The 18,378-nt window shown below is 46.2% G+C and overlaps 1 protein-coding gene and 2 long non-coding RNA genes across 13 annotated transcripts in view; 1 reads left to right on the forward strand and 2 right to left on the reverse strand.

The window, feature by feature from the left end:
• The first annotated feature begins 1,038 nt into the window (after window positions 1-1,038).
• LOC135829633 (uncharacterized) lies at window positions 1,039-5,728 on the forward strand. The gene is made up of 2 exons (XR_010555876.1): window positions 1,039-1,802; window positions 4,797-5,728. It is a non-coding gene; the product is annotated as an uncharacterized LOC135829633 (long non-coding RNA).
• Window positions 5,729-5,905: 177 nt separating this feature from the next.
• On the reverse strand, window positions 5,906-9,218 carry LOC135829643 (uncharacterized). The gene is made up of 3 exons (XR_010555879.1): window positions 8,521-9,218; window positions 6,553-6,640; window positions 5,906-6,188 (listed from the first exon to the last, which is right to left on the reverse strand). It is a non-coding gene; the product is annotated as an uncharacterized LOC135829643 (long non-coding RNA).
• A 734-nt stretch (window positions 9,219-9,952) lies between these two features.
• Window positions 9,953-18,378, reverse strand: part of LOC135830149 (mucin-2-like) — a 51,794-nt gene continuing 43,368 nt past the window's right edge. For all 11 annotated transcript variants that reach the window (XM_065342550.1, XM_065342552.1, XM_065342551.1 and 8 more), the window contains 7 exons: window positions 17,241-17,336; window positions 16,352-16,418; window positions 14,768-14,884; window positions 12,724-12,853; window positions 11,822-11,898; window positions 11,184-11,225; window positions 9,953-10,887 (listed from right to left, as the gene is read on the reverse strand). In XM_065342550.1, coding sequence (XP_065198622.1) covers window positions 10,786-10,887; window positions 11,184-11,225; window positions 11,822-11,898; window positions 12,724-12,853; window positions 14,768-14,884; window positions 16,352-16,418; window positions 17,241-17,336 — 631 coding nt within the window. In that variant the 3' untranslated portion in view covers window positions 9,953-10,785. The remainder of the gene's footprint in view (window positions 10,888-11,183; window positions 11,226-11,821; window positions 11,899-12,723; window positions 12,854-14,767; window positions 14,885-16,351; window positions 16,419-17,240; window positions 17,337-18,378) is intronic.

An 18,378-nucleotide genomic window follows, 5' to 3' on the forward strand; every position in this document is an offset into this window, starting at 1 on the left:
CCTCTAACGAGTATACCGGTAGTAACGTTCTCCACTATAAAGATAAATACCCCGTACCCGCTCTTGTTGTAGTCGGGGGGGGGGGGGGGGGGGGGGAGGCTTATGTTTCGGTAAGAAGTCCCAGAAAACGAAAGGAAGCTTGCTTGAATGCGGACAGTCAAGGTCGACTCTCTCCACGGTCACTCATTACGCAGTTGTTATGCAAAGCGAACAACTAAATATCATTCCCTAAGTACATGTAGTATTCCCCAGTCCTGGAAAGATATCTACCGAACTAGCCCTAGCTTGACGATCACTTCAGCGCTAGGCGTCTGTGCAGCTAACAAAGGCTCTGTTACGAATCATCACACCCTTCGATTGCAAGATCCTGTCCCCGGGGAAAATTGCGGAAAAAAATCGCAAAAAACGCGGGGAAAAACGCGGCATAATATGGCATAATTTGCGGTAAATTTGCGGTAAATATGCGGTGAATAATATTGATGTGCGGCAATTTTCAGTGAGTATGTAGTGAAATCAATCAGTTACAAGTCTCTGGTGTAAGCACTCGTCATATTTGAGGAAAAAGCCGCCACGATGAGACGTTGCTGACCGAACAGTGCACTGTGTGTACGTGTAGAGCAACAAAAAAGTTCAAAAAACGCGGGAAAATCGCGGAAAATGCGGTCTTTTAAAAAATCGCGGAAAACGCGGAAAAAAACGCGGCCACGGAATCGCAATTTTCCCCGGGGACAGAAGATCAGCACAATGAATATGAAGTATGATTGTCATGATACTGTAACCATGGTAACCAGGTAACTGGAAAGTAAAGGACTTAGGTGCAAATCAGCGCTGTTCCTGGGTAGATCTACCCGGCCGGGGATTACCGAGTGTTGATTTCCCATGCCGAATGATTACGATATGTGGCAGTAAAAATATTATTATCGTCACGACCGGCATGACTTATTATTGAAAAGCTTCCGCTGCATTTCTAGTTCCACTCATGTAACGTTTTTGTTGGAACGAAGACTACTGAGTCTGTTGATGCTGCTAGTACTTGTAGATCTACCCTTTTTCTAGTTTTGCAGCCTTTCCGCTAGTGCTGTTCGAGCAGATGACAAGCTACGTCAGTCTTGCACTGGCCCAGGCCAGGCGGCAGCGTCGTTGACAGTAGGCTGACGGTGATGACTTGTTTTGGTTCTGGTCAGGATTCGCCGGCTCTGGAATTAGGTTTTGCTCGCCGGCTCGGTCTTGCAACGACACCAGTATCAGTATTCTGTCGAAAATGTAATAAAAAATTCTGGAGACCGAGTTTACTGGTATACTACGAGTAACAGTTACTTGATTTGATTGCCGCCATCACTACTACAGTACTATACTACATGTAGCTTGGCAGCGGTACACCAGGTACACTGGACTCCGCTAAGCCATTCTAATTTCTATTCGCGAGCTAGCTGAGTGTGTTTCTGCGCTACCCCCTGCTAACCGCTAAGAGTCTTGAGCTCTGGACTGGACAGACGACTCAGATAGCGGTCGTTACTGGAGTGCAGTGCGCATCTATCGCTGAGTGACTGGCGGCATTAGGGAGTTGCGGGTCCATGTGTGACCATGGAGGACTAGTCTATGGTATGGATGAGCGTCCCGTCCGCCTGCTAAGTGCGCCGCATGCAGCGAGCCATGCGGAGATACAAAGGAGATTGTGGTGGTCGTGGATGATGACCTTATTGCCGAGTTGATTGCCCACAAGGTGATTTCCGCCCGCGCGACCGATATACATGTAGTCTGAAGTTGAATGGATGATGACCTAGTACCTGGAAGGGGATAAGGTACGGGGTACTACTAGTCATGTCTATGTCACAGTATGTGTTTGAATTCTTATTCTCACGATGGCGGCACCATCGCCAATAGGCAATAAGAGATTGTGTGTACATGACATCATTGTATTGCACTGTTACAGTACATTTGCACAATCATACAGTTCACTATACAGGGCTGTCAGTAGCGCTGGGATTTCAGGTGCCGTCAGGCGAAGCGGAGTACTTGACAGGAAATGAACGTTTAATATTAAAAAAACACCCTTTTGCATGAATTTGGGTGGGTCAACTTTTTTCTAAATAAGGTCCGGCCATGGGAGGACCTGCCGCACCAGGTGCTACGGCCCTGACCTAACAGTATTACGTGTAGGCCGGCCAGGGAGTCGTAGCATGTACAAGTACATGTACATACACAGACGGCAGGGGCGAGTGAAACGTGAAACAATGGGTATCCCGACATATCACCGAACGACAGTTCACCAAGCGACAGTTCACCGACCGACAGCTCACCGAACGACAGCTCACCGAATACCCAGTTCACAGAATGCCCATTTCACCGAATGCACAACTCACAGAATGACAGTTCACCGAGCGGCCAATTCGCCGAACAGACATTTCACCGAAAGAAAGAAAAAACAAAGAAGGACGGAGAGAATTTTGGATTTTTAAATATATTTCAAGGATTCCCCAGAGGCCACTAAGCCTATCGAGGAGGTCTCCATTTGTCTACAGAGGTGAGCAGATCAAAGAAGAACAATAGACAAGCAGCGAAAATGTTGCAATCACTCCACAACGTTGAAGAATTTTGAATTTTTGACGATAGAAGGCTGGTTGATATACAGTCAGACCTCGCTACCACAGAGCTTTTATCGGATTTCATTGACCATGTAATGTTTACACGTTTGTGTAATGTTTACTAGGGTTGAAACGATTATACCAAAAAGCGATGGATCTAGCTAATCATTACGGTTTTGATTGTCTCATATTTTTCACCCAAAAACGTACTAAAATGAACCCTTACTGTTGATGTTTCAACCAGCTAACACAGTGTTTTACTCTTACCAGTGGTGATGATTGGAATAAGGGATTGATTCAGTAAAAACTCGCTGCTTTTCAGAGCTATTCTTCCATATTTGTAATTTTTGTGCTTGCCAGTTCGGTCATTTTGGTCACAACTTAACCGTGGAAATGTAGTAATTTTTGCACGCAAACCCGACACATGCACTCAGTGGTTATGCGACGTCTGACTGTACAGTGTACATTTGCCACATAACGTGCAACCAGCGCCAGTAGTGGCAGTACGTCAGTGCCAGCATTTCAGCCCTGCAAAACTCAGCGCCGGTGAAGTTAGCCTGACTACGAACCAGTCATTACAATTTACAGTAGAATTTCGGTGAGCTGTCTTGTCGGTGATATAGCCATTCGGTGAAATGTCTTTTTGTGAAGTGTCTTTCGGTGAATTGTCCAGTCGGTGGATTGTCCATTCGATGATTTGTCTTTCGGTGAAGTGTCTTTCGGTGAAGTGTCTTTCGGTGAATTGTCATTCGGTGAATGGTCGGTAAACCATGTGTGTATGTGGTGGGGGTGGGGGTGCTCCAGGGCTGCCCGTCACAGTTGCTATTGATTGCAGTTGGCACTCACCCACAGATCTCATCGCTGATCTGAGCTGCATGTATGGTCAGCTGGCGAAGGTCCTTCCTTCTGCGGCCCTCCGTAGCTCCCACCTACGTCTGCGCCTCTCTGACTCTCTGTCTCTTGGATATCTCTTTTTCCTTCTGCGGCCTCTCTATGGCTTCGAGTACTATTTTTCTGTCTGGCTCTCTGTGGAAGTAACATTGTATGTGAGTATATGTGGTTCTTTAGTTCTTTGAGCTGATCTCTGGGGCTTTCTGTTGCTCTCTCTTGGTCTTTTCCCCTCCTGCTCCACTCGATATGGCCCCCTGTGGCTCGCTGCCGCTTTGTTTGGCTTTCTCCAGCTCTTTCTCTCTGTCTGGCTCTCTCCCACTGTCCCCTCCCTCCCTTCCTCCCCCCCCCCTCTCTCTCTCTCTCTCTCTCTCTCTCTCTCTCTCTCTCTCTCTCTCTCTCTCTCTCTATCTCTCTCTCTCTCTCTCTCTCTCTCTCTCTCTCTCTCTCTCTCTCTCTCTCTCTCTCTCTCTCTCTCTCCTTCTGTCCTCTGGTCTCCTTTCCACCCGCTCGACTATGCTCTCTCTCTTTCTCTCCTTCGCTCTCCAAACCTGGACTAGAAGTTATCAATTGTGGAAAACTGATTTAGCCCATCGTATACGCCATAGTGTGATTTGGCTGACTTGGCACAGGTGACGTGTATCGGTACTCAAATCTCAGGATCCAAAATCTATTTATTTTTTCATCCTTTTTGAACTTTCATTCCTGACCATTACCTTGGAAACCTTACACACACCATCTTCAATCCGAGCGGTCTCTTCGCTGCAAATTACAATATCTCGACAACATTTTCGATTGAGATAATTATTTTACTTTGCAGCGAAGAGACCGCTTGGATTGAAGATGGTGTGTGTAAGGTTTCCCAGGTAATGAAGTGGCTGCAGTGGAGCTTGCACACATTAAGAAATTCCTGACCATACCTCTTCAAATGGGCTCTGGACTACACTAATCACTGAAAGAAAAAAGATAAAATCATCCAAAGGAGCATGATTGAGAAATGTATTCATTCCTGACCGTTCTAGATATACAAGATTTTTCGGCTAGTGTATGTTCATTAGGTGGTTCTTGACCAGGGAGTTGTACGACTCCTTGTTCTTGACCTGCCCGGTACGCGAACCCGTCGAATTTTTTTATTTTATTTATGTTCACATAATCAACACACAACAGTTTCCTTTTCAATCATTCAAGACTTGCAAAAGCCAATGGGCTTTGAACAAATTTCTCCACCTCGCTCTCGGTCATTCCGAAGGCTTCTATTTTTACCGTCGGTCACAGAATATTTTTCTATCACTCCCTCTGTATCTTGTACTTTGTTCCCTGCAGTGCCGGCTCAGTCGATCAGTCTCTCAGGGAGAAAGGACTTGAGGAGTGAAACATTGCAGATGAGCCAGCGACTACATCCCTCTAAAGGCAGGCCACTGTATGTATGTCAGCCACCCGTTTAGCAGCAAGTTGGCGTTGTAGCCGCAATGTCGCCTGTGTTTGCTCAGAAACACACATAGCGACAATCCACAGGCACATGGCGGGGACCGCTGGGGATTGCGTGGCTCATTGACTGCTCTCTCCTTCTATGTCCTGACTGCTCTCCTTCCTGCTCTCTCCTTCTATGTCCTGACTGCTCTCCTTCCCTGCTCTCTCCTTCTATGCCCTGAGAGGTTTGTCTTGCCCTGAATCAGACCCTGAATCCGTGGGAAGTGGGTCTGGAATTCTATATCGCGGCATACAAACATTTAAAATGAGTGGACTGTGCATATCTTGTATTACTTTGTGCCCATGATTTGACCAAAGACAAGCAACTATATGCTCTCCATGGTGTCTATGATTGCATTGCTGCCAGTCTTGCCCTATACTTGTGTGATCACTTTTTTCGAGCATTTTTTTGTATGAATTCCTCCTCTCCACTAGCTGTTTCACTGCTTTGTGAGCTGCTGTTGGTAGTACCGTACTGGCTTTGCCTATTTCTTTCTATGGCCACAGTCAAGTTTTCCTGCCTTCAGCCACAGACCTTTTGATGCTTCCCACTTAGCCATTTTATTGTCAGCCACAGACCTTTTGATGCTTCCCACTTAGCCATTTTATTGTTATCATTTTTTTGTGTTCGTTTCTTGCTTTCTTGCTTTCCTGCTTTCCTCCTCTCCCTTTCCCTGTGCTTTGTGAGTGTGCATGACGTTTGGCTGGGGTGGTGGGGGCCCAGGTGGGACAATGTACTTTGAACATCGTTTCTTGCTTTCTTGCTTTCCTGCTTTCCTCCTCTCCCTTTCCCTGTGCTTTGTGAGTGTGCATGACGTTTGGCTGGGGTGGTGGGGCCCAGGTGGGACAATGTACTTTGAAGTACATCTATAGTGGATGCTCAAAATCACGACAATCAACTGGTGTTGGAAGCAACATTTACTGTGAAGCTGTCAACATCTTAGTTGTTCCGTAGGAAAGTGATTGCTAAACTATCATCAGACGGATCAGACTGCGAGGTGTGAGAGCTAGCGCCTGCCGTTAATGACAGGCCAGCAGGCACTAGCTCAACTCTGATTGGCTGAGGGTAGTTGACCAATCATTTCAGGTGTGAAGTTCAGAGGCAGGATAGGCTATAAAAGTAATTTTTCTGGTAGGGGATGGTGGTCGGGGTTCGGGATGGCTAATACTGTAGAATTTTCTTCGCATGAATTTTCTTCGCCGGCTTGCTTCTTGCTGGCTTGCTGATGGCTGCTGTTCACCAACCTGCAGAAACACAAACAGGCAAAACAGAGACGATCAGCATACATGCAATTATGGATGCTTGCAACACCCTGGGTCTCAGTCTGGAGGAAACTTAGCTAAGTTAGAGAGAGAACGGGAGAGAGAGAGAGAGAGAGAGAGAGAGAGAGAGAGAGAGAAACAGGGAAAGAGAACGGGAGAGAGAGAGAGAGAGAGAGAAACAGGGAAAGAGAAAAGGAAGAAAGAGTGAATCACCAAAGCCAACAACAATGGCCGTCAGGCTTCCACTTGGTTTGAGATATCAGGTGAACAGAGGTATACAAACTATGGTCACGCACTTAACGATCTCAGAGATTCTCCCATGATGATCTACAAATAGAGATGTTACCTTCTGGCTATGCCGCCATACAGCTAGCCTTCTTCCAATGAAGATATCCCAGCATCACTGGTCCGGCTCTTCTGGTTGCCACTTTTTCCTGCCAAGCAAACCACGTCATACGCGAACACTCTCTCACACACACATACATGTACACACACACATACATGTACACACACACGCACACACACACACACACATACGCGTAACTTTCAGTAGGTAGTCCGGAAGACTCTTCACATTCCAGATACCATAAACATTTAGATGCTGAGCCAATTTGGCCTTTATTTGCATGTGAACAGTATGCAGTCTAAGTCTAAGTCTAAGTTTTCCGAAAACACAAACCTTTCCCACACAGTGTGTAACTTTGGGACCCTGGATGGAGTTCTCCATTTCAAGTATTCCTCACTACTTCCAAACCAACTATAGGCCACAAGTGATGGTTCCCATTATGGTCACCATGTCTGATATGCAAGCAAGAGGTTCCAACTGTGATGTGAACGTGAGGGAGGGTTTCGCTTCTGCAACGGTTTGCAAAATCCTCACGTCGTCGTCCCGGATCTAGTTCCCTGTGGTTACCATTATGTCGGTTGCCCATTTATTCTGTGTGTCCAGCCTACCTTCTGAAAGCATCATATCTTTTGCACCCCCTAGCTCCTGAGTGCGCATAACAGCACAGCTATTATTTCAAGAAACATTTCCGGAACACTGGTTTCGACATGAACGTCCTGTGTGTTCACTTACTAGTACTGTCAAACATGTCATTTTAGGTGCATCAGAATTTCGGTGCCAGGGACCTGCCAGGTTTCAGGTGTAATTTCGAATTAGGTGACCAGCATTCCCTTCACATACAGTGCATACTCTAGTGCCTTTTGGGTGCAATTTAAATTTAGGTGCCTGGTTTCTCTACCGAAATCGCCGAAATTAAAGTTACACCGAAAATTACGTGTTTAACAGTATTCGTAATTTGGAGGTATGCTGACAATTGTTTGTGTACTTCAGGTCCGCCGGACCGGCACACCAAGTCTAGAAAAGATGGACCATGTTTCAGACTTGCTGATCCCCTCAGTTCATGTGAAAGTCAGGGTATCTTCCTGCTCCACACACCCACCTACCCAGCTCAGTGCAACTAGCGACATACCCACCAACCCAGCTTCAGCTAGCATGCATTTACACAGAGATGATCAGTGGAAATGCATCACTGCATGTCCTATACAAGACCAGCATGCATATCCTGCACAGGGGCAGCATAGGGCTGCAGGAAGTGGTACGAGGGGGTATCCCCTCCTGGAACAAAAATTGATTTTTCGAAGCTGTGGATCATTTTGTAAGATACCCCTACAGTCACTCTGGCTGAGTCTGGGTTGTAGCAGCGAGATTTCAGGTGGTTGGGCCAAATTAGATACTTGACAGTAAAATTAATGAACATCAGTGGCGGAAAACCGGTTTTACACATACTGGGTGGGTCAAGTGTTGCATGATTAGGTCTGGGAAGTGTTGCAAGATTGGGTGGGTCATGTGTTGCAAGATTAGGCCCGGACCGGCATGGCCCGAAAAGGCCTGACTGGACAGGGTGCTACGGTCCTGCAGTGTGATACAAACATTACTCTAATGAGTGTGTACACAGTCAACTCCACTTATAACGGACTCGCATAATTATAGCCAATTTTGTGATAATATTAGATTTTATAGATATTATAGCAAACCATTGTCCATGTCCCCGTTTGAACCCACAGTGTAAGTTCATTTCTGTTATAACAAACTTCGGCTAAAACGAACTTTGGCTATGAAGAACTCATTCTCCTGCACAAATGGTGTTCGTTATAATCAGGAGTCGACTGTAACAGTTATTGCCAATGTACAAGAGCTTGAATGATACAAATTCATACTTATCAAATTATGAGGTTTGAGCAACTGTGCTTGTGGTAAACAAAAACAATATGAAATACACAGTAGAGGCAAGTTTCACGTCATGCCTACCTACAAGTGTATGACATTGTGCTCCCAGCCAGGTCTCTACGAAAAGACGTTCCCCATTCGTCGCTATCCAAAGACGTCCTGGAGTGGCGGTTCTTTGCCTTAGGCAGTGCAGTTGCTAAGAAAGTCAACACCTCCGAAATGGAATTCCGGAGAGCATACCTAGCGGAATCATTGGCCCAGTGCATGCAATGAGTCTCATGACCTGTACTGACTGTCCCGGCAGTACTACTATTAGCTGCCTTAGCGAACAAGAGACGAAACTAGACATGTGTCCAGTGTGCTTGGCGAGGACATTCCGAGTTCGGGCACAGCTAGCCATAGTGTTTTTGCTCTCTGCTCAGCGCCTCTCCGTTGCTGGGGTCGAGCGGGCATGGCACTGCACAACGCCGCCTACTATACTACAAAAACTTGTTAGTAGACTACTCTCGAACACTAGCACTGCGGCGAGCCCGGCCTACCGTAGCAGTCACTTCCGACGCAACTCTTCTCTGTTTACGTCGCTGTCCTCAGGCGCTCGTTCCGTCAAAAAGACCTTCCGACAACGTCATGAGCAATTTGCAACTAAAATCCTTACGAACCTAGGCTGGATGAGGTACACACCATTTTCTGCATACACTACAATGTCATGTATCTGGGGCGATGCATATTCATCACAGAGTGGAGACTACAATGTAAAAAAGGGAGAGACTTTCTATTGCAAACTGGCACTTGAAGGTGAAAATTCTCGAAGTTACTCCAATCCTTACATTTCACAAGGAGACGTAATTTTAGCAGTGTCAGTTTCACAAAAATTAATAATTTATTTACTTTTACAATACTGCAGTGCTGGCAACTGAAATCCGACCCCCTTGGCGGCGCGGCACGCCGCCAAGGGGGTCGGATTTCAGTTGCCAGCACTGTAGTTATGACCATGCATGGGCGATCCCCCTGGACCTGGCCTGGAGTCCAGGTCCTGCAAAACCCAAATTGGGACCCCACCAGAAACACACACGCACACACACGCACACACACATGCGTGCGGGTGTACACACACACACACACACACACACACACACACACACACACACACACACACACACACACACACACACACACACACACACATGCACTGGCACTAGGAACTTGAAGTAAGTTGTCTGTGACGGTTACTCATCAAGTCCGCAACATCCGGACAAGTGGATCTCCCTTGGAAGGGCCACGGTGGAGAGATTCAGAAGGTAGCTTGGAAGGCTTTAAAAAGCATTCATACCTTGCACAATGGCCAAAACTATAACCCCCTCCCCTCCACCCTCAAATTAGAATTTGGTGAACGCCGCATGATGGGTTCCCGACAGCACATGATGATCTCTACCACTGCCCACATCAGGAAAACCCGCACGTACACCTTACTAGTAATAACTGTCCGTTGTGCAGTCTTGATGCACAGAGCAAGCAATGTTTTTACGCAGTGTTCTTTGCTTCATAAACAAATTGCCCTGAATGAAATTTGATTTTGCTTAGATTAAAATATTGTGAATTGAGTTGCAATTGAATAGAAATCCAAATCCAGATCATGATGTCATAAGTTGAGGTCATGTGACTACACATAAACCTCATAATATTAAAATCAATGGATGTGATCAGGTGCATATCGTTACGCTAACATGATTATCTTCTTCAAAGTAGAATCGTTTCGCTCACATTCGCAAGCACACACGTAAGAAAAGAAGTAAAGTTCGCACGTCCGTGTTACAACCGGCTATGCAATTGCAGTGAGAAACACACGTGCACAACAATAATCTATGTATGTATGTCAGTTCTGGCTATTAAAGTGCTGTCTGCATTTCAATAGAACATTACCGAGTGAAATTGTCTTAGAGAATATGCATACATTCTTTTAAACGGATTGCACCAGCTTTAGCTAAGCAAGTTCTATTCTTGTCGATAGGAATGGCTGGCTTTACTCTGTAGCAGGCACGATACGCATATGCACTAATGCAGGGAGGATGACTATTGCGTGGCTTGATCTATAGTGAACAGCCAAACATTTAGTGTTCTCCTAAGGCGATCCTGGCAATCACTGCCGGCCAGGACTGCATTTCAGATGCAATGATCGGCCACACAAACACTACCACAGACGCATCCAAATACACACACGCACACACGCACGCACAAACACACACACACACATCCACACACACACATACACACATACACAAACACACACACACACACACACACACACGCATGTGCACAGCACAAAACCTCATATGTTAGATTGTGTGCCTATACAGTGGCGTGATCCGTGGCCCCTTCGTTGGTGATCGCATCCGCTTCAAATTGGAGAGAGCCGGTCATTGTTGACTGGGAAATCGTGGGAGATCTCATCTGAGGAAGCACATTCCAAACGAGACACGAGAATAATACCGTCTTCACTATGCGGAGGCTCCCCTGCAGCCAATTAATCATGTCTCAATCTCCATTGCAGTGTGAGACCATGGTAGTGAAGGAGATTGAGACATGAGGATAATGATAGGAATAAAACAGTTTTAGCGGCCAGAGACACGATGAGCAAATTCTTTACCACAAGCATTTGAGAAGATGGCTGCTCCAAATGTTGGCGCAGTATTATAGCATACGTTACAGCTAGAAATACATGTGATCACACATTGATAGTGACTTACGGGAATGGATCCCTTGCGATGGCGATGGCGACTGTCTCCCTTCTGTATTACGTAGAACACACAGAGAGCATGAGTAAGTGACTACATACAATTATATTAGCAGAAACGGTAATAACAAAAATGTGTGTGTGTGTGTGTGTGTGTGTGTGTGTGTGTGCGTGTGCGTGTGTGTGTGTGTATATGTGTGTGTGTGTGTGATGGGTGGAGGGGGGGGGGGAGGGGTACAACAGACAAAACAGACAGCATGGCATATTTGAAGATAGAGTGTGCTTTAACTTTGTTCCCGTTCTCCTTTCTTGCTAAGCAAATCATCAGATGAGACTCTAGTCGCCATGGTCGTAAGCAGAGTAGAAGCAATGGAAACACAGTCGTGGACATTCTCAGGGCACCAGGGCATTGTAGCAATGTATAGAGAAATGCAATGCAATGTAACAATACAATGTAACAATGCATAGAGCAATGTATTGAGAAATACAATGTATAGAGAAATACCATGTACAGAGAAATACAATGTAGCAATCGATGTAGCAATGCAATGCAACAATACAGTGTAGCAATGCATAGCGCAATACAATGTCCCAATGCATAGAACAATACAATGTCCCACTGCATATAGCAATGGAATACACTGCACTCACTGTTCTCAGGTAGTAGACTAGGCTTACAAAGCCGACCACTCCACAAAGCCCGCCAATAACTCCTCCGACAATAGCGCCTACGCACGCATATATTCGACACACACACACACACACACACACACACACACACACACGCATGCACGTACGCACGCACGCACACACACACACACACACACACACACACATACACACACGTGGGCACGCACACAGGTACACACATGTGCAAGCAGACACACACATTCATCCATGCACACACACACACACACACACACACACACACACACACACACACACACACACACACACACACACACACACACACACACACACACACACACACACACACACACACACACACACACACACACACACGTACTAAGTACATGGAGATATCTGCAGAGAGATTTCGGCATTATTTTTTACAGCCATTGGTTCACAAACCTGTAAACTGTTCTTGAGTGAGACATTTGTGCATAAGCTATGCAAAAGCATAGGCGTTGTACATTGGGTATTGGAACTTGACTGCAGTAGTATGGGGTCTTAGCAAAAGTTGTTTGTCTTCCATGAAACGGACATCGTTCATTTCGTACTCGGACCCCCTCCCCCTCCCCTCCCCCCCTCCCCTCCCCAGAAACAAACACAGCTTGCTATGCTGGACGACGAAAATCGCATGCATGTACATGTCATATGTACAGTGTTGGTCGACTTGTGATATTGGCTCGTACCTCCTCTCTCCCCCAACCCCCCCCCCCCCCAAACGAACAATGTTCGTTCCAGGGACGGCAAAACACTTTTGCAAAGATCCCTGACATGGTTGGAATCTAATGATCGGCTACAACAGACAGTCTTGGCCAGCAGCATGTGTCACACAAGACTACGCAAGTGATTGACCCAGGACGCACCTGTATTGGAGCTGGACTCTTCTGGTTCATAGACATCATCAGTGACCTGTGTGGACGCTTGCGCTGGACGGACTGCATAGGACTGGGATCCTACCTCAAAGTTTGTTAGAGTGAGCCGGCCACTTTCAACCTAGATGCAAAGAAAGAAAATGATAAACAGATCACTATTACGATACCGTCAGACCTCGCTTATCCGGTCCTCTTTTATCCGGATCCCTCGCCATCCGGAAGAAAATTGTTGATTACCAATTTACAGCATATGTCATGCATACATACAGTATGTGTGTTCGATTATCCGGTTTCCTCGCCTATCCGGATATTTGTTGTGGAAAACGGATGTGTGCGGTTAAGCGATGTCTGACTGTACGTGATTACACACATCTCGAAGCAGAGGAAGTGCTACAGTCAGACCTCGCATAACCGCACACATCCGTTGTCCACAAAAATATCCGGATAGGCGAGGGAACCGGATAATCGAACACACATACTGTATGTATGCATGGCATATGCTGTAAATTGGTAACCAACTATTTTCTTCCGGATGGCGAGGGATCCGGATAAACGAGGACCGGATAAGCGAGGTCTGACTGTACTTTCAAAAATAGGCAGAAAGCTTCACATGCAAGTAAAGTTCTTGTCATTGAAGTCCAGCCACTCATTGGACAAAAGAACAGTGAGTTGGAATGTGTAGGTGCGTGCAAAGCTCAGCTTTGTAGCTACGGAAGTTGAGCACGTGAACAGATTTTACTGTGGACAGCAAGGAATATGGATATTGTCTGTGGTAAAGGCAAGGCAACTAGATGTGCTGAAGTAGTCACTGAGATGATTCATCTGGACGTTGGCAAGGATTGTGAGATTGTATGTGTGCGTGTGTGTGTGTGTGTGTGTGTGTGTGTGTGTGTGTGTGTGTATGTGTGTGTGTGTGTGTCCTGTATGGTGCAGTGGTATGTGCAGCGATTTCCAATCGATAGGTTGCGGGTTCGATTCCCGACGATTATGGTCACACACGTCTTTCTTCTCTTTCTCAGACTCTTCCTGACTTTTCTTTCATTCTCCTGGGTGGTTACCAACAACCAGTGCATGCCGGAGTATGTGGTGTGATGTGTGTGCGGGAAAAAAATGAAAAGACCAAAAATAGGGATTCACCGGTCAGAAAAATCACTTCAAGCAGCTGTATGGTGTAGACCAGGCTGAATAGTGACGGTCAATTCTTCAGCCTTGCAAGCTGTTGAATGGTGCAATCCCAGCACAAGTTGCTATGGCTTCTGCCGTAGCATTGCTATCATCGCCTCCGGCGATGGGCGTCAAAGTTCAAAGGTGTGTGTGTGTGTGTGTGTGTGTATGTGTGTGTGTGTGTCCCATATGGTGCAGTGGTATGTGCAGCGATTTCCAATCGATAGGTTGCGGGTTAGATTCCCGACGATTATGGTCACACACGTCTTTCTTCTCTTTCTCAGACTCTTCCTGACTTTTCTTTCATTCTCCTGGGTGGTTACCAACAGCCAGTGCATGCCGGAGTATGTGGTGTGATGTGTGTGCGGGAAAAAAGAAGAAAAAAAGACCAAAAAGTAGGGGTTCACTGGCCAGAAAAAAGCCACTTCAAAGCTGTGTGGTGTAGACCAGGCTGAATAGTGGTGGTCAATTCTTCAGCCTTGCAAGCTGTTGAATGGTGCAATCCCAGCACAAGTTGCTATGGCTTCTGCTGTAGCATCGCTATCATCGCCTCTGGCGATGGGCGTCCAATGGTCAATGGTGTGTGTGTGTGTATGTGTGTGTGTGTGTGTGTGTGTGTGTGTGTGTGTGTGTGTGTGTATGTGTGTATGTGTATGTGTGTGTATGTGTGTATGTGTGTGTATGTATGTGTGTGTATGTGTGTGTGTATGTGTGCGCGCGCGTGCGCGTGTATGTGTACTTGTTTTGTGATGCTGGGTCATGTTAGTTCTGCACTGGGTGCGTACAAGTTGCCAATGTTGTAAAGACAACGGAGCAAATCACGGAAACAGCTCGGGAAAACTAACGCAGTGAAATGATTGCTTAGACTTACATCAGACTGTATACGGCTTGCGACTTCAAACGGTGCAGTGTCCTGGTTGCTGGTAGCCTTCATGGTGACAGTGACTTGCACCGTGTGACTTGCAGCAGTATTGCTGGAGACTTTGAACTATCAACATGAACAACACACACAGAACAGTGTACAGAGAGTGGATGTTGAGAGAAAGCTAAAACAGGCTCAGAGATTGGGGAAACTCCTCGGCTTGCTCCACCACTAGCCAATTTACTTGCCGCAATGGTATTGTATTTGTATTTGTATCGTAAGAATGAACTCGGATGGAGAGCCAAGGATAAAAAGTAAAAAGGACCAAGGAACTACAAGTTACGCTATAATGTCCACTAACACCACCAGTTACTAAACAATCAGCTCATGCGATAACATTGCACGACACTGACCGACGGTGCTGACGTTCTACACATGGGCGTAGGAACCACTCCGGCAGGCCCGGCGGTCGCCGGACCAATACTTTTCGATTTTTTTAAATTTATTTTTTACATTTCAACCTTGTTGATGGCTTGTCGACTCTTGTACAGGTACAATGTTTTACATCGACAATGCGGTGTATCATCAGCATGCATATTCTTATTTCTCATATTATTCTGTAGCATTAATATGGCCTTTTAGGGCCAATTTTCAAAAACATCCTGGGGGAGGACCCCCGGACCCCCTCTCACAATTTTGCCGCACCAATATTAAACTGCTTCCTACGCCCCTGCTACAACTAACTGGCTAACAGCCCTAGCACATCTAGGATGCACACTCCAACAGCCTTCCAACTTGGAAGGTTCTAAGTTATAGAAATAACATAAGGAGGGGAAGGTGAGCGCAACCAAGATAAACACGAGCTGAAAGTCTCAGCTGTGAAGGACGTTGGCGGATGTTCATGCATGTCGATGACGATACTGGCAAGACCATTGGACAATATGTTATTTCTATAACTTAAAACATTCCAAGTTGGAAGGCTGTTGGAGTGCGCATCCAAGATGTGCTAGAGCTGATTGCCAGTTACCTGTAGAACGTCAGTACGGTCGGTCAGCGTCGTGCAATGTTATAGCATGAGCTGATTGTTTAGTAACTGGTGGTGTTAGTGGACATTATAGTGTAACTTGTAGTTCCTTGGTCCGTTTTCTTTTTATTGTATTGTATTTTATTATTTTACTTGGGCATTCCCAACAGACCCTAAAAGGTCTTCTTACAGGGTGCCCAAGATGAAATGGTGATGGACAAGTGCAGTGGGTTGGGTAATCGTCTGGTTGACAATAACAAAGTTACGGGAAACTAGAAGCAGGGTACGACCAGTCCGAACATGGTCTTCCCCACCTTCCGTTCAGGCCAGCAGGATGGTCCGCACAATTCGTCCAAAAAAGCAATAAAAGAGTGCTACAACTTGCCCTGTTGGATGAAAAATCCGATGTGTTTGCCCCGTGGGACATCCCGGACCCTCGGGTTATTCCACTCCCCACTGCCCTGTCATGCCCCTGTAGAAGATAGAGGATTGTTTGTAGTCATTTCATCACACATTTCACATTTCACATTTCACATTTCAAACAAGCACAACACAACCTTCCTCAGTACCTTGCCTTCGTCGTCGATTTGTTCACTTGAGAGACCGTAGCTGGTTTGCAGTTGTGCAATAACAAACCTGCACATGGAATGTACAAGAACAAAACAGGCACCAAAGAGAGAGGGAGAGAGGGAGAGAGAGAGAGAGAAAGAGAGATGACGGCAGGCCTAAAGTCACACGATGCAGTATATCAGATACCTGGATATGGGCGGAGTAGTTGTCATGGCAACAATCATGGTGACAGTATTCTTCAATTACGAATCAAACACATTTACAGTCCGTTTGAAGAATATACACTCGATACGAGACACCTGATCTGCAGGATTGTTCATCATATGAAGAGTTGGAGGGCAAAAAATGCCAAGGGACAAAATATGAGAAAATCAGTTTTCAGCTCAGTGTAAACAAAACGTCTGGGGGTGCCAGCAGGCAAATTATCACATTCAAAATGTGACGAGAAGCATTTCAAAACTGGTTCTCGAATATGAATCAGATATAAACCACCCATAAAATGAATCCGTTTTGACCCATTTTCCAAAAAGCGATGAAACTGATTTAGCGGATTTCGCATTCCAGCTCTTCGCACTGAAATGGACTGGAGCAGAAAAGCCTGACAAGTGGACATGGTGTGTATGCTTTGTGTACTACAAAATGCCTTTTCTTCACAACGCTAATTATTATTATTATTAATCGCATTTCCGGTGCAATGTCAGCAATTTCTACATGATAAATGCCCGCAGATTCGCATATGCTGAATGGATACGGGAAGGGGACAGCCAACAATAGACAACACGACAAGGGTCAAGAAAAACAGACCGACAGCTAGCACGAGGCACAACATCAAGGCTTGGATGCATGAAAAGGCTGGGCGGTTGCGGTACTTCAGTACACGTTACTCACTTGACAAATTCATCTTCGTGAGTGCTAACACCATCTAGAGCGGCAGCTGAGCCTATTGACAGGACAAGAGTGACCTCCACATCGTGTCCGATAGCTCTGCAGAGTGAGACCAAAGAGTCAGAACAAACATTAAATTTTATGTTACTCATAGTACTCAATCTGCGGACAGAACTGTTTCGCCCTGTGTGGACTCATCATCGCAGCACAGAGGAAATGACGCCGCACCTGATAGCCTGATGCTACTCATAGTATTACTCAAACGTTTGAGATAGTTGAAAACGGGAAAAGTCTGGACTGCACGGGCTGTCACCACCGGGATTGAACTGGGGACAAGGGCCTTGCGGGCTGTCACCACCGGATTGAACCGGGGACAAGACCCTTGCTTACGGCCAGCAATGCTCTACCACTAATCTATGGTATAGTCTAGTACTCAAACTAGACAGAAAAAACACACAGCTGCATGGAATGTATTGTGGTGTGGGCTTGAGTAGCCAGGATTCAAGAGGAAAAGGGTCTGTATTCATAGGGAAGACAACCCGGCATAGCGCCATGGCCCCCCACCCCCACCCCCACCCCCACCCCCACCCCCAACGTATGCACAAACATTCTTCATGTACCTCATGTTCCTTGTTTTAATGGCCAGATCTGATCTGATCTGATCTGATCTGATCTGATCTGATCTGATCTGATCTGATCTGATCTGATGGGTGTGAAGGGAGTTCATGTGTAAGTGAACACGTACATGAAAGTCAAAGCAACCAAGACTACGCCAGGGAAATCCACCCGGTGCCTTGACTTCCATCTACACACAACGTGGCATCATATTCTGTGTTCTGTTTCGAGAAGTACATATACTCTGCAGGATGAGTATACTCGTCTACAGCCAATTGCTGTAGCTGCAACAGGAAACGTATACTCATCCTCGGCACAGAATGGGTTAAACCAGCCACCAGGATTGGGTTTTACATGCCAATCTATACCCTGTTATTTACCCATACTCGATAGATCCCTGCTGCATCTGCCGCTAGGTTTATCGGGTGCTAGCGTCCATCATGAGTTACCTTCGGAAACGGCCACGATATACCGTTAAGTCCGCTGCAAACGCCCGCTTCGCAGCAAACGTCTACCCCAGCGGGTC

Source organism: Sycon ciliatum, chromosome 13 (genome assembly GCF_964019385.1).
Source record: "Sycon ciliatum chromosome 13, ocSycCili1.1, whole genome shotgun sequence".
Lineage (NCBI taxonomy): Eukaryota > Metazoa > Porifera > Calcarea > Leucosolenida > Sycettidae > Sycon > Sycon ciliatum.